Genomic DNA, 24,084 nt, shown 5'->3' on the forward strand with positions numbered 1-24,084 from the left:
ACTGAAAGGCACAAATATCCTTCCTGAGCTTTATAACCATCTAGCTGGATTATAGACATGAATTTCAGTTACCATACATTTTTGCACTGCTGGGGTTCCAAAAGTGCAGCCTTGGGGGATCTAAAATGTGGCCCCCTAACCACCTTCACCCACAAGATGAGGGTAAAGTAGATTGATACTGTTTTTTACTGCTAATAAGAACAATCAACAAGCATTTTTTATCATGGAAGATACAAGCTATGGGAATTGTGGTGCATTCATTTTTTATTTATATCACTGCACATGCAAATTAGATGCATCCCTCAGGTGTCTGGCAAGTTGCTGATGTCTGACAGTTGGTGTCGCAAAATTTGTACATCTCTAATAAATAGAAAGCTTTATGTTGCTGTTTTGTAGCAGTTTCTTCCAGGTTGTCTGATTTTCTAAGGTGGGGAAGTAGGCTTAATTAAATTAGGATTCAGTCCTTTATTGAAAATAAAAGGAATCAGTCCTTTCTCTTTCTCACTTGATAAGGATACACAACCCAAGCAGAGGTGCCTTAATCCCGCTGTAATGAGGAGCAGGATCAACCCTTCATCAGGCAAATAAAAGACTATGGAATGGACTTTGGAACTGGAGCCATAAAGAAATGTATCAGTGTTTCTTGGAGAGAGTGCACATTATTAGCACATAGATCTAGCCATGTCACTTGTAAATAGCCTCTCAAAAATCACTGAGAGTCTGGAGCGTTAAACTAAAGAGGATATCAAGGCCCAGTCAAGGGGAATGTTATATTAAGATCTCACAGTAACTTGCCTCACCTTTCTGGTAATCGGTTCCCAATCTAACCCGTCTCCTGAGTTTAGGTTACAAACCTCAATAACTCTGTGGCAGTCTTGACAGCAATTAACATTACTCAGCAGCCAGCTGGGTTTTAAAATCTCCCTTCCAAGTGATCTTGTTACCTAGGTTTTAAAGACAGCATGACACGGTCATTTTGTATCTAGGGGTCTGATCCTGCACTTTTGAAATCAATAGGAGTTTTACTATTGACTTCTATGGAAGCAGGAGCACACTCCAGGAAAGCAATCCTACAAGCAAGTAAAACAATAGTAAACTGCTGACTGTCTCCCAAATCCCAAAGTCTTTTCCTACCTGGTTTTGATATTGTTATGGGAAACAATGGATGGAGGGGGGTTGCCCAAAGGTACCTTCTGAGAGCTTTTCCTCGGAAATTAACCCCCCTTTTTCCTCCTGATTATTTAGTTTAGCATATTATGCACAAGTATCACAACAGTGTATTTCAGTGTTTCTCTTACCCTACTGTTGGAGCACTCAGACTTCAAAAGCCTATGGGAGTCTCATAAGTCATTTAAAACAAACAAACAATGGTTTTGTCTGAAAATAACTAGCTGCTGTTGGACTCTCACATCACTTTCAAACCCAGCCAACAAATTCCCAGCTCATCTGTTATAAGGACTCTACTGTCAGAGTCAGAACCACTGCCATGGAAGTGGCGGGCAGTGCAGGGTCCTAAGCACAGTGGGGTTTGAACAGTAAGATTGAATGAATGTAAAAATGAAAACATGATTTTTGGAAAAAACTGTTTCTCTGTAGTGTCTCTTTGCACCCTGTTCCCCTAAAATTACACAGTGTATTTATTGCTTTACATGCGTTAGAGATGTGAAAGACTTACTACTTCTAGGTTTCAGAGTAACAGCCGTGTTAGTCTGTATTCGCAAAAAGAAAAGGAGGACTTGTGGCACCTTAGAGACTAACCAATTTATTAGAGCATAAGCTTTCGTGAGCTGAGCTGTAGCTCACGAAAGCTTATGCTCTAATAAATTGGTTAGTCTCTAAGGTGCCACAAGTCCTCCTTTTCTTTTTACTACTTCTAGTGACTCCATTCTCCTATTTAACCAACCATAGCAGTGGTTCTCAACCTTTTGGGGTTCAGGACCCATTTGTAAATGTTTATGGCCTATCATGACCCAGTAAATAGTCTGGGGGTTGAGGCCCTGGGGTGGTTTTGATTGGAGCCCACCCCCCAGAGGGGGGTGGGATTGGGTCCTGCAAGCCACTCACCCCACAGTAGCAGCTCCTGTACTGCGGGGATGGCTGGGCTTGGCTCTCCGTTCCAGGCATTGCAACCTCGAGGGTTGCAGCGCCACTCAGGTTTGACCCCACCACCCTCGCTAGACCAAATTTGAGTGAGTGGAATTGTGACCTGGCTCATGGGATTGCAGTGCTATTCACTCAAATTTGGCCTACGTGGACTTTCATCATCATGACCTGAGTGGTGCTGGGACCCCACAGGTTGCAATGCCTGGAGCAGGAAGGCAAGATCAGCCAGTCCCACGGGACAGGAGCCACAGGAACTGCCACATGACCCTTTGAAACATTCTGGTGACCCACTTTTGGGTCCTGACCCAGGAGTTGAGAAACCCTGCTCTGGAGAATATTCTTGAGCAGTCCAGTCTAGTTGGGAGGCAACATGGTCTAGTTGATAGGGCACAGAACTAATAGTCAGGAGATCTGCATTCTCTTCCCAACTCTGCAGCTGACCTGCTGTGCTACTTCACCTGCCATCCTTTGTCTGTCTTCTCTATTTCGACTGAAAGCTTTTCAGGGCAGGAGCTGTCTGTTACTACTTGTCTATACAGCACCTGGAACAATGGGGCCCTGTTCTTGGTTGAGGTCTCTAAGTGCGATACAAATAATAAAATAATAATAATAGCTTTAAATGACTCAGGTAGTAGGCTCAGGGCTTCCACCACTTCCTTTGGGAGATTATTCAACACTCTAAGAGATCTCATTCTTAAGAATTTTCTTCCCGACGTTCAACCAAGATCTGGCTTTGGTTTAATTTCATGTCACTGGTTTTGTTTGTTTTTTTTTTGGGGGGGGGGGGGGGGTTGGGGCGGGGAGAGTTGGAGGATTTTTTTTTTCAGTATTCTTAAATCACAGGAATACTGACTATTTCTTGCGTGTGTGTGTAACTCTGGTAGTTTGGTTGTAAGAAATTTCCATTAAAAATAAACAGGGGGAAAAAACAAAACCCCAGAATAACTCGCTGAATGATGAAAGCGTCTTAAGGAATTCCCAGACTTCTCCAATAGGCGAAGAACAGGGCTTCAGCCTCATCTCCCCCCTCCCCTCCCGCCACCCCTAACGTACAGATGGCATACAGGCTCTTCCATATAACTGCAAAATGTAGCAGGTCTGATTCTGATCTCACATCAGTTTTATGCTGTAAACAGCAAGATGAGGCCTGGCATGTATTATCTGCTTACATCTCATGAAAGTTTATTGACTTCGGGGGAGTTCCCCTTTCTGAGTGGGTAGACTGGCTAGGATAAGCATGATGAGAGAGAAAGGAAGTGGAGCCCTCTACACACTGACCTGAGAGCCCAGTAGTTACATTTTGTACCATGCAGTGTATCTGGAGAGCCCCGTATTCATGATATGGGTGGAGGCAGCAAGTTCTCTGCAGCAAGCCCTGAGGGCCGATTTCTCTACTGCCCGCCTCTGGCCCCTAGAAAATACCCTCAGCACAGAAGGCCACACAGGTCAGCATACAGGGTAGGTTGGAGGTGGGCCAAGAGGAAACAGCTGTGCCAAAGCATTGCCTGCACATGAGCTATTATTCAAGGGGGCCCTTATCTACACTGGGAGCAAGGCAGGTCCCCAGATGGGCCCAGAATAAAGGGAATGCAATGGTAGTCCGAAGCCACTTTTGCCCTGAAGTTTGCTATGCTGAGCTGAGTGCAGAAATGGAGTACCAGAGACTGGGTCCCTAATTGCTATCCTTGGATAGAAAACTCTGCTAAAAGGATGGATTGATTCACACCTACTGCAGACAGTGTTGTGTCCTGGTACAAAGGAGGTCAAAGGTCCCAAAGGAAAAGCACCACATATCAGAAGGCCTTTAATCACCTCCTCCAAAGACCTGAACATTGTTCTTGACTGGAGGTTTAGAATTTTCCACAAGAAGCCCTTGCTGCCAAAAGTATGTAAAAGGACAAAAGCACTCCAGGTGTAATGTGGAATTGGGGAGATATCAGTGGCAATCCATTCCTTCATAACTTGGGCCTGATTTTCAAAGGGGCTAAACACGTCACAGTTCCCACTAAGTTCAAATGGGGTTGTGAATGCTCAACATTTCTGAAAATCAGGCTTAAGGTATGTCAAGTTGGATACCCAAAAGCTGAGATACCTCAAGTAGGGTGACCATTCATCCTGTTTTGGCTGGGACAGTCCCTTTTTTAAGCCCTGTCCCAGCTGTTCGGATTTTTTTGGCAAAAGAGGGCATTTGTCCTGGCAAGAGCAAAGGGGACAAATGCCCACATTTGTCAAAAAAGTGAGGTGTGGAGCGAAGGAACGTGCAGGGGCTGATCAGCAATGCCAGCCTGGTGTGGGGAGTGGGGGAGGCAGAGCTGGAACAACCTGTAACAGCATTGCGTGGTGGGGGGGAGGTGGGTAGGCAGGGCTGGGGTGAGTGGCTTGGGCCAGCCCCACGAAGGCGGGGGGAAGAATTTGGGTCAGCCCCATGTGGTGTCCTGTTTTCCCTTTGGGAAATATGGTCACCCTATATCTCAAGCCACTATCGACTTTTAAAAATATTGGCCTTGACTTTTTGGTGCCTCAGTTTCCCCATCTGTAAGAATGGGAATACTATTTATTAGTGCTGTCAAGTGATTAAAAAAATTAATCGCGCTTAATCGCACTATTAATCACACTGTTAAACAATAATAGAATACTATTTATTTAAATATTTTTGGGTGTTTTCTACATTTTCAAATATATTGATTTCAATTACAACACCAAATACAAAGTGTACAGTGCTCACTTTATATTTATTTTTGATTACAAGTATTTGCACTATAACCCCCCCCAAAAAATAGTATTTTTCAATTAATCTAATACAAGTACCATAGTGTAATCTCTTTATCAAAAAGTTGAACTTAGAAATGTAGAATTATGTAAAAAAAAACCAAAAAACAAACCTGCATTCAAAAACAAAAACAAAAATGTAAAAGTTTAGAGCCTGCAAGTCAACTCAGTCCTACTTCTTGTTCAGCCAGTCACTCAGACAAATAAGTTTGTTTACATTTGCAGAAGATAATGCTGCTTGCTTTTTGTAAATGTCATCTGAAAGTGAGAACAGGCATTTGCATGACACTGTTGTAGCCCAAGTTGCAAGATCTTTACATGCCAGATGTGCTAAAGAATCATATGTCCCTTTGTGCTTCAACCACCATTCCAGGGGACATACATCCATGGTGATGATGGGTTCTGGTCGATAACAATCCGAAGCAGTGCAGACCAATGCATGTTCATTTTCATTATCTGAGTCAGCAGAAGGTTAATTTTCTTTTATGGTGGTTCGGGTTCTGTAGTTTCCACGTCGGAGTGTTGCCCTTTTAAGGCTTCTGAAAGCATGTTCCACACCTCATCCCTCTCAGATTTTGGAAGGCACTTCAGATTCTTAAACCTTGGGTCAAGTGCTGTAGCTATCTTTAGAAATCTCACATTCATACTTTCTTTGCATTTTGTGAAATCTGCAGTGAAAGTGTTCTTAAAATGAACAACATGTGCTGGGTCCTCATCTGAGACTGCTATAACATGAAATATATGGCAGAATGCAGGTAAAACAGAGCAGGGAACATACAATTCTCTCCCAAGGAGTTCAGTCACAAATGTAACTAATGCATTATTTTTTAACAAGCATGGAAGCATGTCCTCTGGAATGGTGGCAGAAGCATGAAGGGGCATGTGAATGTTTAGCATACCTGGCACGTAAATACCTTGCAGTGCTGGCTACAAAAGTCCCATGCAAATGCCTGTTCTCATTTTCTGGTGACACTGTAAATAAGAAGAGGGCAGCGTTATCTCCTGTAAATGTAAACATACTTGTTTGTCTTAGCGACTGGTGAACAAGAAGTAGGACTGAGTGGACTTGTAAAAATCTACATTTACAAAATCTACATTTGTAAGTTTCACTTTCACAACAAGGAGATTGCACTACAGTACTTGTATGAGGTGAACTTAAAAATACTATTTCTTTTGTTTATCATTTTTACTGTCCAAATATTTGTAATAAAAAATAATAGACACTGATTTAAATTACAACATATATGAAAATGCAGAAAAACATCCAAAATATTTCATAAATTTCAATGGGTATTCTATTGTTTAACAGTGTAATTAAAACCGCGATTAATTTTTTAAATCATGATTTACTTTTTTTAGTTAATCGAGTGAGTTAACTGTGATTAATCCACAGCCTTACTATTTATGCCTCTTTCCATGGTACGTCAACATCCGTGGATGACTGCAAGGTATTACCATTGTTGTAGCAACCCCTGTCAGTTTGATGTCATTCCCTAATCTTACAAGCATACTCTCTGCTCCATTAGCCAAGTCATTAATGAAAAATAATGAATAGTACCTGACCTAGGACTGACCCCTGCAGGGCCCCGCTAGATACACCCTCCCAGTTCGATGAGGATGGTCTTTCAACCACTTGCGCACCCCACCTTATAGTAGTTTCAGCTAGACCACGTTTCCCTGCTTTGCTTATGAGCCCGTCATAGAGGACTGTGTCAAAGACCTTCCTGGCCCTGCAACCCCTCGGGCTAGCTGTAGCATTACAGCAGACGGAGCCTCCCTTCACCAGCCCTGCTGTGCATTGTGCGCTTCATGAGGGGCTGGGGATTTGCCCTGCCTCCCTTACTCTGGTTTACATGGAAGGCTGCACATCAGCGTCTGTCCCTGCTGCGGAGGCAGCGCGGGGGGGCGGGGGGCGCTCTTTCCGTATTGGCTGGTTGGCGTGTACGTCACTGGGGGGCGGGGCTCCTATCAGCTGTTTGGGGGATGCCAGGAAGCAAGTGTATTTTGGAAACAATGCGGCGCGGCGGCGCCTGAGGCTGCAGCTTGGGGACTCCTCGCTCTGCCCGGGCTCGGCGCCCGCGCCCCTCCGGCGGTGCCCTGCCCTGCCCTGCCCTGCCTCCCCTGCCACAGGTGAGTGCCCGCCGGGCCGGGGGCTGCTGCCGGCCGCCTTCCCGCTGCGGGCATGGAGCGGAGCGCGCCTCAGCTCTACCGCGGAAGGTGCTCCCGGGCGGGTCGGTCAGGAGGTCCCTTTTCACCCCGTGCTCCCCGGCTCCTGCCCTATCCGGGGGGGCAGAGACCCCGCACGCTCATGGCAGCGGCTCCGGAGCTGCTGCATGGGGGCTCAGTCCCGGCGGGCTCTGACCTAGCAGCCCGCCTCTGGTCCAGGCGGGGCTGGCTGGAAGGGGGCCGTGGATCAGGAGCCCGAGGGTGGTGGGGAGAGAGCGAGCCTGTGGCAGCTTCTCTCTCTGGTGCCTCTTGGCTGGGCTTGGGGCCGAAATCGAGCCATCCCGGTTGCAGCAGTTTGTGCCATAAGGGCCAGGAGTCAGGTAGGGACTGAGAAGGGTCGGGACCTGCACTTAAACCCATGGGGTTTGCAGTTACCCGCCTGGAGCGGGTGCCTTCCGTTCTCCCCGGTCTGGGTCCTGGAGACCCCAACCCTCATCACCTCAGCATGGAGAAATCCGCACTCTGTTGGTACCGTTTAGTTCTTCCAGTTCACTGCGCTGAGTGACCTTCTTCCCCCATCCAGGAAATGGCTTCCCCTGTTGGCATCAGGGAGATATTTATATTGTCCCCAACTGAGCCTGGGTGACATCTGTTTCTCTCTGTTCTGTGAGCTCATGAACCCCAAACTGGTGAGGGGGAACCTTCTCGCCAGTTACTCTCTGACTATAAACTGTACCTCTTTCACCAGAAAAATATTTGCAGTATCCTCAGTCCTAGTCATCTTGGTATCTGATTTACTTAAAATAAATAAAACTCCTCTTCTGTTGAGTTTCCTCAACCTGATGTGATCACTTCCTTATAGTTAGATTCATGCAAGTAGCTGTTGAAAAATACTTGTGCCTCTTTGGCAGTGAGCTAATTCAGTGAATTGATCACAAAGCAATTATTCGGGCACTTGGCAAAGGCAGAGACTTTTAAAAAATGGTGATTTGCATAAATGTTAATAATCATAAAGAAACAAGTTAGTGCTAGCATTATTCCAAAGCATATTGCTTTTTGGAAACCGTTACCTCTAGTCTGAAGTGCCTGTATAAGACCATGGCTCGTACATACAATGCTGAGTACACTCGTGATGCTAGAAATTATGCTAGTGTCCAATAGCCCAGATAATGTGTTTCCACTATTGAATCTCTTCTGGGCTTTAAAGTTTCTGTTTTAAACCTTGCTGGCCTCAAACATTGTATTTAAGTCCTCTGTACGGGTATAACTTTGCAGTACGTAAGCCCACAAAGGGAAGGAAATGAAGGAAAGAAATATGGTAGTCCTAAACTTAGACCAGCCAACTTTGTTTTGGGAAGCAGGCAGAGGCATGTGTATGTTGAACCCTCCCTCTGTTTTTACTGTCTGCTTATCTTGAGAGTAGCCTCTGATACTGTAATGTATAAGAATTCCACTGTCAGTGTACTCAGGCTTTCTCAGATAGCAGGTTTTCTTGTCTCCTCAGGAGAAAGCAGTAGGCAGATAGAAGGTATGATACTCCATGCATTTGTGCTCCCACAGTCCTAAACAACCCTTGCAAACTCTGATTTGTTTGGTGCATCTCCCTTTGAGAAACTCTATTTTTGCTGTTCTTGTTTTTGAAGGAGCTAGCAAACTTTATTTTGGGGTCATGAAGAAATTAAGTGGCTTTAGGGTAGGTGATGCTCTGGACTTGTCAAATGTCTTCTTCTTTGGGCCTCAGAACAAAGCATGAGCTCATCTTGGCCCACCAGAATAGGATGTGGACTAAGATTTCTGACTGTTCTGAAGCCCCTTTTGTTAAATGTTTTGTGTACCTAGTAAACTTCCTGGCTTTGGGGTTTGTCACATTTAGCTTTTTGTACCAAATGTAGCTATAATTCGAGTTATACATTTTAATGCTATTTGCAGTTGTAACCTCTTTTTGAGAGTGGAAAACCTTATTCCTTCCCATCTCTGTATCTTCTTTAGGACAGTGGTGTCCTGAGTTCATATTTACATGGGAGGAGGTACATGTGGAGAACGGTGAGGGAAGTACTGGATAGATTCTTTTTATTTCCTTTAAGCGTAGGATTCCTTTTACTAGTCTGCCATTCTGTTAAGTTTTGGTCAAAACCAGAGCAAAGGAGATGTGAAGAGTTGAACTTCACTTGTTAAAAACTGGGTGGAAATCCTGGGGATGGATCTCTTAGGAGACTGTCTTCAAATAGGGTTAGATGCATAGATAACAGGAAAGGATTGCTGGATTCATTGGCCAGGCTGCTTTTACTTATCCTGTGTTAGCAGAAGCTCTAAAAGAGTGGTTTTCATTTTCCTACCCTCTTTTGCCTGGTGTTAGGACATAATGGGGCTCAGGAATATACTTTGACGTGTATAAAAGCACTGCTTGCGATACTGACATGACCAAACACTCACTGACTTCTGTAATTCTAGGGTGAACTAAAGGAAGGGTGTTTTGGATAGATTCTGTAGTAGTGAAGGGTACATGGGGGTGGTGGGGCTGCATGAGTTTTGGGCATTTGCTTGGTTAGGTTGTGGGGCAGGGAATGAAGTAACCAGGGGTTATGGAGTGTTTGACAGAAAGCAGTATTGACAAGACTTATGGTTTAATGGCAAGTCTCTTACTATTTGGTGTAACCTAAAGGTTCTGAAATCAGAAGACAAATGTAAAGATTCCCAAAATGTATGTGTGTGTGGAGGGGGTTGGCTATGCAGGTTGGATTTGCTTTTTAAAACAATGTCCCTCTGTCTCGCCATGACTATTCTTTTATTGGGGAGGGAGCAGTCTTTAAGACTTCCAACCATATGTGGAGCCTTTTTGGCTTGCAGAGCTGTCTCTTCAAGGGCTCCAGAACTTGACCACAAGGCCTTAATTATCAGCTTATTTCTGATCTTTTCAGGTCATGTATGCATTGTTTTAGGAGGAAAAAGCTTGGGGAAGTAGGGAGAACTGTGTGTTCCTGGATGGAATTGGGGGTGAGGGGGTTATTCTGGACTGCACTCTGGTTGTATCTTAGCCATTTTTTCAAGTGTTCATTTGTTGCAGGAGCAATGGATCCCCCCAGCTACCTAGAAGAGGACTATTCCAGCTTGGACGGGCTGGACGATGACGTGTTTCACTCTGACTTTGGACTCACAGGTCAGCCTGGTGAGATGACCCCTCCTGGCATTTTCACACAGAACCAATCCTACAGCTGCCTGCTGGGGAGGTTTCAACTGTTCCCACTCACACACTGCTGTGGTCCAGGTATCAGGCATGCTGAGCAGCAGGACAAGGCAACCCAAACACTCAGTCCATCCTCTTCCACTCAGGATGTCATGTTGCCATGTGGAGTCACTGAAGAGCCCCAGAGACTCTTCTATGGTAAGAGCACTCCAGCATCACTAGCTTTGCAGAAGGGAAAACTGCCCCTCTAGCGCTTCCCCTCTTTCTCCCACTGGACAAGAGAGGGTTACTTATTCTGCTGCACCTGAAAGAAAGACAGCTCTCTCTGCTTCTCACCCTTGCCTACTCACTGCAGGAGCTGTCCCTTTTCTCACTGCTTCTGCCATTCGTTAAACACCAGCTCCTTCCCCCCCCCCCAATTCCATTATAAAGCAGTTGAAGTTATTGCTAGACACCTACAGCAGCACTTAAGGCTGAGACCCTCCTGCAGGCTTCAGAGGGCGATCAAGTGCTTCCCTCGCCTCAGTGCACATTCTGCCAATTTGCCTGCAAAGAGTTAAATCTTCCCTTTCTCCAGGCTGCCCAGGTGAATCTTGTCATGTGGATGGGACTGCATGAGTGTTGTCAGTGCAGAGACAGTAAACACAGAGGTTCAGATGTTGAGAGTCTTTTGTTGGGCTCTTGGCTGAGAAAAAAGTTGTCAGATAAATAACATGAACAGACAGTTTTTCAGTGGTAAAGAGGTAATTGGCTTGAATTTCTATTAAAGCTGAATTGGCGACATGAATCATTCCTGACTTACATTTCAGGTTTAAAAAAAAAAAAGCCATTCTCTCCCCCCACCAACAACTTTGAGTCAAATTCTGCCCTTGTATCCTCACATGTGGCACCTGTTATAAAGTGTATCCCAAGGTGAAACTTGGTCCTAAATGCTGGGCGGTTATGAGTGATGCCTGATTTGGAAGCTGCAGCAAGGATTATGCCAGGAGATTATTGATGTTTAGGAGGGACATAGGTACTGCATAAGTGTAAGACTGTCATTCCAGATAAAATCCCAACATTGACTGAACTATAAACAAGCCTGATCCATGTGTGAGAGCTTTCCCTATCTCAGTGTGGTTTTTTTCTTTCAGGTCACTCGGTTATGGGAGGAACATAATACACTCTGCTGGATCAATGTAAATCTACTTAAAACTCTGAGTGAATGTTTTACTGAATACTTAGTATGATTAGTCATTGTTTAGGCTGCAGAAACTGGACTTTAGCCTGAGTCAGAAGTTTGCAGTTACACAGGTTTTCCTTCATGATGTGTAATGGTGAGAAGGGGAACCAGGCTTTAAGCTGGGAGACCAAGCCATTGAGCCTTCTCATCTCTAATGTCTTGCAGGGAATGCTGGGTACCGTTTACATGTCCCCCCAGTTGGCTTTGCATTGAATCCACATCTCCAAGAGGAGCCTCGGGAAGGTCAACGGGAAGCACGTGCTGAGGTTCAGATTGCAAGGAAGTTACAGTGCATTGCAGACCAGTTCCACAGGCTCCACATACAGAGGGTAGGCGCTCTTTTTGGGGGGAGAAGGGGATTTGGTTATCCAGGTATGGCATCCAGGAGCCTCTGGCTCATCTGACCCTTCACCTCCCATCTCTGTTTAGTCATTGTCCATGCTGAATACACACTTGTGCCACTTGTTGTGACTAGAGTCTGCACCGTGAGCCAATCCTAATCGATGTCTGTCATATTTTGGCTAATTTCCATGCCACAAAAGGAATCTGTATGACACCATTCCGCCCTGCCTTCTAATCTCTGAGTAAGAGGGAACTAGAAGTCCCTGATCATCCAGGGTTTAGAATGGGCATGTCCAAAGTGCAGCCCAGCGCTGCCCTCCTCTTTGACATGAAGGTAGCTAACAGAGTGCACAGGCTCTAACGTGCAATACCTCATCATGATTTGAGCAGACTTCCACTAAGATCAAGGAGTGCTACATGCTGGAACTGGTAGCTGCTGATGCCTTCCTGTGGTCTTCAGAGGGCGAATGCTTCCCTCACCCCAGTGGAGTCATTTAAAGGTGGGCGCTGCTTTGGTCTTACTCAAGTTAGGTGAGGAATTTAGCTCCTGGAGAGTTGCTGGGATGGCCCTCGGTTGGGCAAAGTTTGGGTTCACTTAACTTTTGGAGATGAATGGTCCCAAAGTTTTCTTCTCATGACCCAACAGCAGAATTATTAAGGGAATGTTCTAGAAAGATCAACTGAAGAAATGTGAAAGTTGGCTGTCTGGACTGTAGGATGTCATTCTGACATCAGAAATACCATATCACAAGTTATTTTTGTGCATTGTTTGTTTATTTCCCCCCCTTCTAAATAGCACTCTCTTACTAGCTGTCCCTGTCTCACTGTGTGCTTGCTTCTTACAGCAAAGGGAAGGGTAACGATCTTTGCTGTCAGGGAAGCAGTGGAACTGGTTGTAACTTGACCCTTTCCATCTGGGGAGTGTAGCTATCCGATGTCTTTGTCAGGGAAATGCACCCAAGAATGCCCCCCTCAAAAAAACAAAAACAAACCCAATAGAAAATCTTGGCCTGTTCCCTCCCCTCTCCCCCAGGCAAGAAGCGTGTGCTGCTATGGCACTGCGAGAGCCATGCGACTGACTGCAGTGCAGGACATACGTGGGGAATGACTGAGCCAGGAGACTAGAATTGAATCGAATCGCGTGTCAGCCAAGCTTGTGGGAGAGTTAGTAAACAAAAGCATCCGCCTGCACCACCAGCTCCTGCAGCCAGCCAAGGAGGAGCTCCTGTGTCTTTGTTTGAACTGGAAGGACAGACAGTTGAAAAGGAGGGGGAGCTGTTCAACCATTTAAAAAACAAAACCAAAACCAGGTGTGAGAAATCTCAGCCAGTGGTTCTGCAGGACTTGACACTGGGATAGGTATTGACATTTAGAACTGCTCAGGGATTCTTTTCCTTGGGAGAGGGGTAGTACTGAGCCCTTGTGTTAATGTGGAGCTGTGCCTTCGACCACATAGAGTTTTAATGTCCTATCTGTGCCAATGCATTCTCTTCCCTACTGACCCTGCGTGGAGGACTTCCTTTGGCTGTTGGCACAATCCATAAATAAAGTCCTGTGCTCTTCTGTGCCTGCTGCTTAAAGGGCAGTTAGTGCCTAGAGACACACGAGCTGGCTCATGATGGGCTGTGGTTTGTCCTTTGGGGCAGTGGAAGGGGCAATCTCTGAGAATAGGAAACCTGAGCTGCCATTTATCTGTAAAGCTTCTATTTTGCTGTGAAACTAACCCCAAAACTGGGCGCCCTGTTTCAACAACTCAGAGTCTTGGTCACAGCCCACGATTCCAGGGTTATAATAGGAAACATTTAGAATATCATAGCATAGTCACAACCACACCTCCTGAACACCTGGAACAAAGAACAGAGCCAGTGGGATGTTCTTCCAACAGATATGAGTGTTTGGTGGATCCTGAGCTGGCAAAATAGGTGCCAGTTGCTGCACGAGTATGTAGGAAAAACTTCCAGTACTGGAGTTATTTGTCCTTTTAGCTGTTTGGCATATTCAGGCTTTTTATGCCTTCATTTGATGCAGTGATATATTCAAATAAAATAATTGCGTCTTCATCCCCAGTATGGAGTTACTACAATGATGTGATATTATGTAGCACTTCATGGTTTTACTCTTCAAAGTGCTTTTCAAATGTGGGCTACTATAGAAAATATTTCCACATGCAGGCTCTGCTACTTAGAATTGCTATGGTCAGTCCATGGTTCTGCAGGGCCCTTTTCAAACTATGCACAAGGGACCTTTAGTTCTCTCCTCACTCTTGCATGCCCCATAGTGCCCTCCATTTGTTTAAGGCTCCATACCTTCTGGTAATCTCCCCTCTTACCCCCCACCCCCCAATGCCCCCACCATGTACCAAGAAACCAGGAGGTGGAGCTAAAACGCAACTTTCTGTGTGCAGGAGAGACACTGGAGAACTCTCTTCTGGTTTACTGGAGGTAGACTGGACATGAATGGGAAATCTGGGATGTTGCTGTGATTGGTAGGTTGCGTGCACGCATATATGCTGTGCTGCTCGTGTGTGAGCACCTAAGTCACTTAAACCTGAGTTTTACTTGCTGTGATAACTCAGTGGAACACTTTAGCAATTTCCCACTGAAAAGGCACTTACTGAACAGGCTGCAATTTTGTGGGGTCCAGTTTTATTCTATCCCTCCCTCATCCCTTAAATCCAACATTGGCTACTGTGGACAACTGTAAGATCATGTCACAGAAGGTAAAATTGTCTCTTTAGGAGTAAAGACCTAGTAGCCCAGGACAGTTCTGGGCTTTATTCCAAGTGGAGCCACTGACTTGCTACATGTCCTCAGACAAGTTTCTTGACCTCTTTGTGCTCCAATCAAGTCAGCTGGAAGATTGGGTTAAAAAAAGCAGCACCTCAATGAGAACCAGATGCTGAATCAGAGCTGAGCTATCGTGGGTAAATAAGTACATTACAACCAACAACAAACCCCCTTCAAACACATTGGAAATCTCACCGTTGATTTAGGTGTGCTGACCATGTTCAGAAAACAATGGGACCTAGCAATAGAAATTTATTGCTACCCTATTTGGAAATTCCCCATGTATGTTAACAAATTGTCTTGATCTAATTGTGAGGAAGAAAACTGTGATTGGCCTGAGCATTGGCCCTGTGTATGAAACGTTTAGGACTAGATCCATACTGGTTGTGGGCAGGTCTCTGGAAATGAGCCCATTGCAGTAAAATTAAAAACAGCAAAATAAATTCTTCCTCCTGAAAACTTTCCACTTGAAAGTGAAACTTGTCATGTTTCACATATGTTTTTTCTTATACAAATTCATCATCTGAAGCCTTTCTTGAAACATTTTGGATTATCCATCCATTAGGGAGTCTGTGGTCTAAGACCCTCCAGTATAGGCTGTAGGCACAGGACATTCATTGTCCAAGATTTATCCATCCCTTTCTGCATCACAGTTGCTCACGTGTCTAGTGATTTTTTTTTAAATTTTTTTACTAAACATTTTTCATCAAAAATCCTGATATGTCAAAACTGAAACTGTTCTGGATCATTTTCAACAAATTTCCCATTTGGGGGATTTTTTTTTCAAAAGTTACCAAATTGTCAAAACATTCTACTTTAACACTTTCAAAATGAAAAGGTTAATTTTTGGTTCAAAACTGATATAAATATAATATAAAATATTTTTAGAAATATAATATATAGAAAAAAGCTTGAAATTAAATTTTTTTTAATGTTATCAAAATCCTTCAACATATTTTGATCTTTTTTTTTTTTTTGGAGGGGTGGGGGTTTGTTTTTGTTTTGCAAACATTGGAGACTTTGACTTTGTCTTGATTTGGGATGGGGGAAATTCTAGACCTCTCAAAATTCTCTTAGGATAGGGAAACTGTTTCCTGCTCTGTTCTAATTGCCAATGAAGCAGTGAGTAGAGGGTAAGAAAAGGCCTCGCTATGGGAAAATTGAGAGTTCTACATAAGTAACTGCAACAAAGGTTTAGCTTGGGATAAAAAGGGCCTAAGGGGGTGTCCTGGGGAACTCTGGAATAGCAATGGGATTGCAGCCTAAATATATGGTGCTTCCCCCACAGTAAAATGAAATAATAGTGCAGGACACCTCAAATGATGTGGGATGAATTTCAGAAAGTGGAGGAAGTAACCAGGGGACAGCCATTTTAGAGTTGATTCTAGCCAGCTGGGAGGAATTGGTTGCAAATCTGAAGCAGGAAGGCAGTTTGAGTAACGTGATCATGAATTTATAGATTTCATGATTCTAAACAAAGACAGGAGTGAGAGCTGCAGAATTAGGACAAAGGACTTGAAAAAAGCAGACTTAAATGAACTTGGAGAACTGTTAAGTAAAGTCCCATGGAAAGAAAATCTAAGGGATAAAAGAGTTCTGGAGAGCTGGCAGTTTCTCAAGGAGACCATATTAAATGCACAGCTGCCAACTATTCTGATGTAAAGGAAAGATAGGAAGAAGAGAGAGAGGCCAACATGGCTCCATCAGGAGATCTTTAATTTTCCAAAAAGTGAAATCACGGAAGAATTGCTAGGGAGGAGTACAAAAGAATAGCACATGCGTGTAGAGACAAAATCAGAGAGACCAAGGCACAAAATGAGTTACACCTAGCAAGGGACATTAAATAACCTCTTCCTTGTTGCCTTTAAATACATTAGGAGAAAGAAAAAGATGAAGGAAAGAGTAGGTCCTCTACTTAGTGAAGAAGGAAAATTGTTAATTGATGACATCAGGAAGGCTGAGATGTTTAATATCTATTTTGCCTCAATCTTTACTAAAAAGGTTAATGGTGACCAGATACTCAATACAATATAAACAACAAGGGGGAAGGAATGCAAACCAAAATAGGGATAACAGGTTAATTAAGTTAATGTATTGAAGTTGGAAGACCCTGATTAAATTCACCATAGGATACTTAAGGAAATAGCTGAAACAATCTCAGAACACTAGCTATTATCTTTGGGAATTCATGGAGGATGGGTGGGGTCCCAGAGGACTGGAGAGGGAAAAACATAGTACCTGTCTTTTAAATAGAAGACCAAAGGGGACCTGGGGATTTATAGAGCAGTCAGCCTAATTTGATACCTTGAAAGATATTGGGACAAATTATTAAATGATCAACTTCTAAGCACCTGGAGGATAAGACATTTTTACAGAATAGCCAACAGAGATTTGGCAAGAACAAATCATCCTAAACCAACCTAATTTCTTTCTTTGACCGAGTTACTGGCCTAGTAGATGGAGGGAGCAATAGACATAAATCTTGATTTTTTGTAAGGCTTTTGACACAGTAATACATGACATTCTCATAAGCAAACTAGGGAAATGCAGTCTAGATTAAATTACTATAAAGTGGGTGTATAACTGGTTGATAGACCATACTCCGAGTAGTTATCAATAGTTTGCTGTCAGACTGGAATGGCATATCTAGTAGGATTCTGCAAGGGTCAGTCCTGAGTCTGGGACTAGAAAATATTTTCATTAATGACTTGGATAATGGAGCAGAGAGTGCGCTTATAAAATGTGCAGATGACACAAAGCTGATTGCGTACACTTTGGAAGATAGGATTAATATTCGAAATGACCTTAACAAATGAGGAAATTGGTCTTAAATCGACTGGTTAGGTGGTAGTATTGCTGAAAAGGATCTGAGGGTTATAGTGGATAAACTGAATACGAGTCAACAATCTGATGCAGTTGTGAAAAAGGCTAATATTCTGGGGTGTGTTAGCAGTGTCATATGTAGGACACCGGCAGTAAATCTGCTTTACTCAGCACTGGTGAGGCCTATGCTGGAGAACTGTGTCCAGTTCTGGGTGCCACACTTCAGGAAAGATATGGAAAAACTGGAGAAATTCCAGAGGAGAGCAAAAAAAATCAGAAAAGGTTTAGAGAGCCTGACCCAGGAGGAAAGGCTTAAAAAAAAACCCAAAAAAAAAAAACAACCAGGCATATTTAGTCTTGAGAAAAGAAGACTGAGCAGGGACTTGATAACATATTTGGAGACTTAAGGACTGTTACATAGAGGATGTGCTCAATTGTTTTCCATGTCTGTTGAAGTAGCACAAGGAAAAATGAGTTTAATCTGCTGCAAGGGAGATTTAGATTACATATTGGGAAAAACTGTCTAACTACAAGGGTAGTTAAGCTCTGGAACAGGTTTCCAAGGGAAGTTGTAGAATCCCCTTCACTGGAGCTTTTTAAGAACAGGTTGGACAAACACCTCTCAGGGATGGTCTAGAAGATTTGCTTGGTCCTGCCTCAGTGCAAGAGGCTGAAGTTGATGACCTCTCAGGGTCCCTTCCAGCCCTACATTTCTGTGATTCTATAAACAGTGCAGGACACCTCAAATGATGTGGGATGAATTGCACTCACATTGCCTACAGCCTTGTTTTGTGATAAATAACTTACAATTTTTTTTGTGCTACCATAGGACCCCAAGGCACTCTATAAACTGAAGTGCATCCCTTTAAGAGTCATTGGGGACAATGGTCACCAGTAACTCAGCGCTTTTCAGTCATTACCACACCGTGGCATCTGAGATACTGCAGCTATTTCTTACTCTAAAAGTAGTAAAATCCCATTTTACAAAGGGGGATACAAAGGTAGTGACTTGCCCAAGGTGGCAGAATGACAGAGGAGCAGACCACTGAATAGGACCCAAGAGCTCTGGTTCCAGTCCCTTGCTCTGACTGCTAGATCTCACTGAGATCTCTCTAGGGATGGGGGTGATGTTTGGGTTGATTATTAATTGAGGAAGAAAGCAGGGGGTGTATGTGTACAAGCACATTTGTATGTCAATTAAACTCTCTAGTGAAGAGACAAAGTGAGAAACGCAAATTAAATTCCTCCTTGCTCCTGAAGAATATCCTATTAACTCTTTATGATCTTTTAGTAACTATTCTTGTCACTGGCAAAGGGAACTTGGTTTATTTACAAACAAACATTTTCTTTACTCTGCTGTATGCTGTCCCTTTAAAGCAGCAGAGCTGCTTTTATTCACCCTGATTAGGCAATGTGATGTAATGCAACCCCGTGATGAAAGGGAGCTGCACCTCTGGCAGCACAATGAAAAGTCTCCGGAGCAGACAGCCTCCCCTTGCAGGAGGGCTTGCAACTTCCAGGTTCAGAGAGAGTATGCGTGAGAGATGGGTCAGTTCAGCAGTGTTTGCTCTGCAGCCAGCTCTGTTTATATCACTCTCTATATTTAGCCTCTGAGTCATCAGAACTGCTGACAAGAAGCTGAACTAACCACAGGCTCCAGTTCTGCACCTGATTGCTTGTCTTTGTGCGTTTCCAGTGGAGTGGGGGCGTGTTGCTCTGTTCAAAGTTCCATTTCAGTCTCTTTGGGTATTTTCTTGCAGTAGATCTGAAAGGTTTACTTTTACCTCCTCTTCTACTTAATGTCTATATCTAGAAATAGGGAGACTAGTCCTGCCCCCTCTGCCCACTGTCTTCATCAGATACAGAAACTCCTTTGTAACTTCACCCTTTGTGAGGAAAGGATCTGTATAAAACAAAAGTCAGGCAGACCCTGATGCATATGCAGTAGAATGGATTATGAACAAGGTAAACCTAGAAAACAGGACTCTAGTAGCTAATCTTTAAGGTCTGGGTTAAGCCATAGTTCTCCTGACAACCAGCACCATGTCTCCAAATGGGAGGTTTAGTTTGTTTCACCCCAAATCAAATCAAAGTTTTATTCCAACCTTTTAGTAAGTTTAGTACTAAGTAAATTAGAAAATCTGCCTCCACTTTGACTGAAATTCTCCACGTGGGAGTACTCTGCTGATGTGAAGAGCAAAGGCATATTGGGCAGGCAGCACCCCACATGCTAGATTGGGACACTTTTTCAGAGAAGAGAAATTTTCCCACATCTCCTAGGGTTCAGTTTAGGGAGGATGCGGTGGGAGTGTCAGTCCTTAGCTGACACTTCTTGTCAGGGAAGGAGCTTAGGGAGGGTTTTGGCATTTTGGACCCCTGCAACGGATTTAGAGTAACTTGTAAAGGAATCCTGTCCCAATCTGTATAGATGGTGGTTATGACTTAGGGTCTCGAGGGCTATGGGCATAAAGCAGCAGCAGATGGAAAGATCCCATGAGTCTTGAAGAGCCTTTATTCTCTCTCCACCCTGAATAGAAAACACAACTAAATAACCTTGCCAGGTTGCATAGGATAGGAAGCCCTGGGGCCTGGGAAAGTACTGGCCAGCAGTTGCCCTTTCCAAGTTGAAAGTCAGTCGGTTGTTGCCATGGTTTTTGTCTGCTTCCACTTCCTGTAGGCTCAGCTCAAAGAGGAAAGCACAAGTAAATGGTGGTGGTTGTTTTGAATTAAAAAAAAGTCAAGAAATGATTAACCTGCCAAACCTTCCCCCAAGCTGGAGAACCTGTCTTTTTAATAAAGGTAGTTACTTGCCACTCCTGGCATCCCCTTTGTGGTGAGCGTTGGTGTTATTCCTTCCACTGCTCCTGCAGTTGGGCGTCTCTTCAACTTGTTTCCATGTGTCTCCTCCATCTCTGCATTTTGAACCCCCAAATGTTTAGTGGCTTTCTCTCTGTATGTTAACTGGCTTCTGATTTGTGCATGATAAGAACCAGATAGTGCTTGTGACTACTTCTCCCTCTTCCACAAATTTAATTTCTGCATGATGGTGCCATGGTGTCCATTATAGGAAGGATCTATCTTGCCTTCCTTTCAGAAATGCTGCATTAATTTAGATGGAGTAAGTGGCCCAAATGTGTTAACATGACAGTCCCTGTCCAACGTTAAACAGTGTTTAACAAGGTTTAGGGCTTGGTACACAGAGACCTCAGCCTGCTTAGCACCATGGCAAACATGCCATTAAAAATCTTTTTTTAACCTTTTATTAAAGATAAAGAAAAGAAGGGAAAACAGTTGAAGCATTTGAAATTAAATAAGGCTTTATTTTAACACCCTCCCTTTTTTCCCCAGCCCTGTTAACTGGAGAGAGTTTTTAGAAAGAAAAACTGTCAGTCTTAGATCAAAGAGAAAAGGAGTACTTGTGGCACCTTAGAGACTAACCAATTTAAGTTAGTCTCTAAGGTGCCACAAGTACTCCTTTTCTTTTTGCGAATACAGACTAACGGCTGCTCCTCTGAAACCTGTCTTAGATCAGTGGTTCTCAACATTTTTTCGTTTGCGGATGCCTTTGGAAATTTTGAATGGAGGTGTGGACCCCTTTGGAAACTTATTGTCTGTATGTATAGTTGAATTCTGTTGTTACTTTTCAGTCTGTCTTTTGCGGACCACTAAGACATAATCCGCAGACCCCCAGCAGTTGGGGGACCACAGGTTGAGAACCACTGTTTTAGGTGGTATCTAAGATGGTAATAACTGTCCTTGGGGGAGGAGCGGGGGGAAAGAGAAGAAGTGAGTTGAGATAGCAGCAATTACAACAGCTCCAGCCTGCGGCTAGAGTCCAATCCTGGTGTATCCCAGGTGGTGGTTGGGATTCAGCTGGAGCTGGTAGAGGTGGTGATGTCATCTGGGTTCCTCTCTGGCTTGGTCTGGTCAGGACATTTCTCAGAATCTGGGTGACGAAGGCCTGGGTGTGGTGGGAGCGGCAGCAATGTTGATGAAGCTCACTCTGGTAGCCTTCATCTGTTCTTCCTTATTTTTCCCCACAAAGTGTCTTTCTTTAAGGAACCAAAAAGGGAGTGATGGGTGAAATAGCCCATCCTCTCATTATTTTGTCCACCAGTTAGGCTTAATATCTAACATGCCAATTTTGGCTTATTAATTTCTGGACCCATTTTCTTGTTTCCCAAGGGTGATTTTAACACAATCCTTGAGTTACATTAGAATCATAGAATATCAGGGTTGGAAGGGACCTCAGGAGGTCATCTAGTCCAACCCCCTGCTCAAAGCAGGACCAATCCCCAATTAAATCATCCCAGCCAGCCCTTTTGGTTTAGATTGTCTTCCTCTCTTTTTCATACTGTGACGTGTTGGATCACAGAAACCCCCTTGGGCTGCCAACTGATGTGTCAAGACTACTTCTGCCCCTGTTTTCCCTGCCAGCTTGAGACTGCAGCACCCTGTCTTGCTGAGCCAGACACACCAGTCTGCTCCAACACAGACCCAGGGTCTGAACCACGTGCCCCAAAGCTGCAGACTAACTGAAAGCAACTTAGGAAGTGTTCCTGTCTGACACTCAGATGCCCAACTCCCAATGGGGTCCAAACCCCAAATAAATCCATTTTGCCCTGTATAAAGCTTATACAGGGTAAAACTCCTAAATTGTTTGCCCTCTAGAACACTGATAGATGCACAGCTGTTTGCCCCCCCCCCCCAGGTATTAATACATACTCTGGGTTAATTAATAAGTAAAAAGTGATTTTTATCAAATACAGAAAGTAGGATTTAAGTGGTTCCAGGTAGTAACAGATGGAATAAAATAAATTACCAAGCAAAATAAAATAAAACACGCAAGTCTAAGTCTAGTACAGTAATAAAACTGAATACAGATCAGATCTCACCCTCAGAGATGTTTCTTTCACAGACTGGACACCTTCCTAGTCTGGGCACAATCCTTTCCCCTGGTACAGCCCTTGTTCCAGCTCAGGTGGGAGCTAGGGGATTTCTCATGATGGCCACTCCCTTTGTTCTCTTCCACCCACTTATATATCTTTTGCATAAGGTGGGAATCCTTTGTCTGGGTTCCCACCCCTCCTTCTCAATGGAAAAGCACCAGGTTAAAGATGGATTCCAGTTCAGGTGACATGATCACATGTCACTGTAAGACTTCATTATCCACTTGCCAGCCCACAGGTATACAGGAAGACTTACAAGTAAAACAGAGCCATCTACAGGTAATTATCCTGGTTAATGGGAGCCATTAAGATTCCAAACTACCATTAATGGCCCACACTTTGCATAATTACAATAGGCCCTCAATTATATTTCATATTTCTAATTTTAGATACAAAAATGATACATTTATACAAATAGGATGACCACACTCAGCAGATAAGCTTTGTAATGATACCTTACAAGAGACCTTCTGCATGAAACATATTCCAGTTACATTATATTCATACTCATTAGCATATTTTTATAAAATCATATAGAGTGCAATGTCACACATACCTTTTCTCATCAATGTTTTTTATTATAGGTTATTGTGACATCTTATGAACTGTCACATACTTGTTACAGTTGAGCTCATAATTAGAGTAAATTTGCAGGCAGTAAAAATTACAGTAAATTTGCAATTATCACAACACAATCCTATTCTGAGTGTGGCAGCAAGAGAATGGAGCTCCTTCTAAATCAGTCAATTTTCTCTCTCCCACTATTTTTACTTTTTCGCAGGTGTATTATTCCCTAGTCATTAGGCGCTCACGAGGTTGTAGTGTGACTTCCTTTGTCCCCTCCCATCATTTCCTTTTCTAGCTGGTTTCAGAGTAGCAGCAGTGTTAGTCTGTATCCGCAGAAAGAACAGGAGGACTTGTGGCACCTTAGAGACTAACCAATTTATTAGAGCCTAAGCTTTCGTGCGCGTGTGCGCTCTCTCTATAGATAGATAGATATATAAATAAAATACAAACACACAGATAAGTTGTAAGTTACTATACAAACTGTGAGAGGCTAACTAGTTAATTAGTACTTTTGTAGATTATCACTACAAAAGTTTTTTTTCACCTGCTGATGATAGCTCATCTTAACTAATTAGCCTCTTACAGTTTGTATGGTAGCTTCCAACTTATCTGTGTCTGTCTGTTCCATTCTGTGCATCCGATGAAGTGAGCTGTAGCTCACGAAAGCTTATGCTCTAATAAATTTGTTAGGCTCTAAAGTGCCACAAGTCTTCCTGTTCTTTTTTCAGCTGGGACATCATCCATGATTTCTGTTGCCTTGGGGAATGTGACTTCCCAGTCTTACTAAACTCAAATCTGTTTTGGGGTAGCACAAATGTGCCTCTAGCCACCTGGAACTAAATGTAGCTTTCAACAGTGAATCAACAACTGCTCCTCGGTTGCAAGTGTTTTTTGCTTCTTTGCAAGAAGTAGCAACTTTTTGCCAAGATTTGTACTGGCCATTAAAAAGGGACGCACATCCTAGACACACATCCACTGATGTTCCTGTTTACCAGTGTTGCCACTTACTACCAAATCTTTGTCCCACTGACTTCAACAAAAGTTTGGCCACTGACTCTGGTGGGAACAGAATTTGGTCCTTGAAGAACCACTTGGGGTAAGAACTATGAAGCAAAGCAGAGAGCGACTGACACCCATACTGTGAACAAAGGTACATGGTCTTCTACAAAAGGT

At 43.6% G+C, this 24,084-nt stretch overlaps 1 protein-coding gene across 2 annotated transcripts in view; it reads left to right on the plus strand.

Moving 5' to 3' along the window:
* Positions 1 to 6,856: 6,856 nt before the first annotated feature.
* BMF (Bcl2 modifying factor) overlaps positions 6,857 to 24,084 on the plus strand; it is a 33,574-nt gene continuing 16,346 nt past the window's right edge. The window contains exons 1-3 of one of the 2 annotated variants that reach the window (XM_073348808.1): positions 6,857 to 7,002; positions 10,103 to 10,420; positions 11,610 to 11,773. In XM_073348808.1, coding sequence (XP_073204909.1) covers positions 10,108 to 10,420; positions 11,610 to 11,773 — 477 coding nt within the window. In that variant the 5' untranslated portion in view covers positions 6,857 to 7,002; positions 10,103 to 10,107. The remainder of the gene's footprint in view (positions 7,003 to 10,102; positions 10,421 to 11,609; positions 11,774 to 24,084) is intronic. The other variant, XM_073348807.1, reaches the window with a different exon arrangement.

The sequence above is a fragment of the Lepidochelys kempii genome, chromosome 6 (genome assembly GCF_965140265.1).
Source record: "Lepidochelys kempii isolate rLepKem1 chromosome 6, rLepKem1.hap2, whole genome shotgun sequence".
NCBI lineage: Eukaryota > Metazoa > Chordata > Testudines > Cheloniidae > Lepidochelys > Lepidochelys kempii.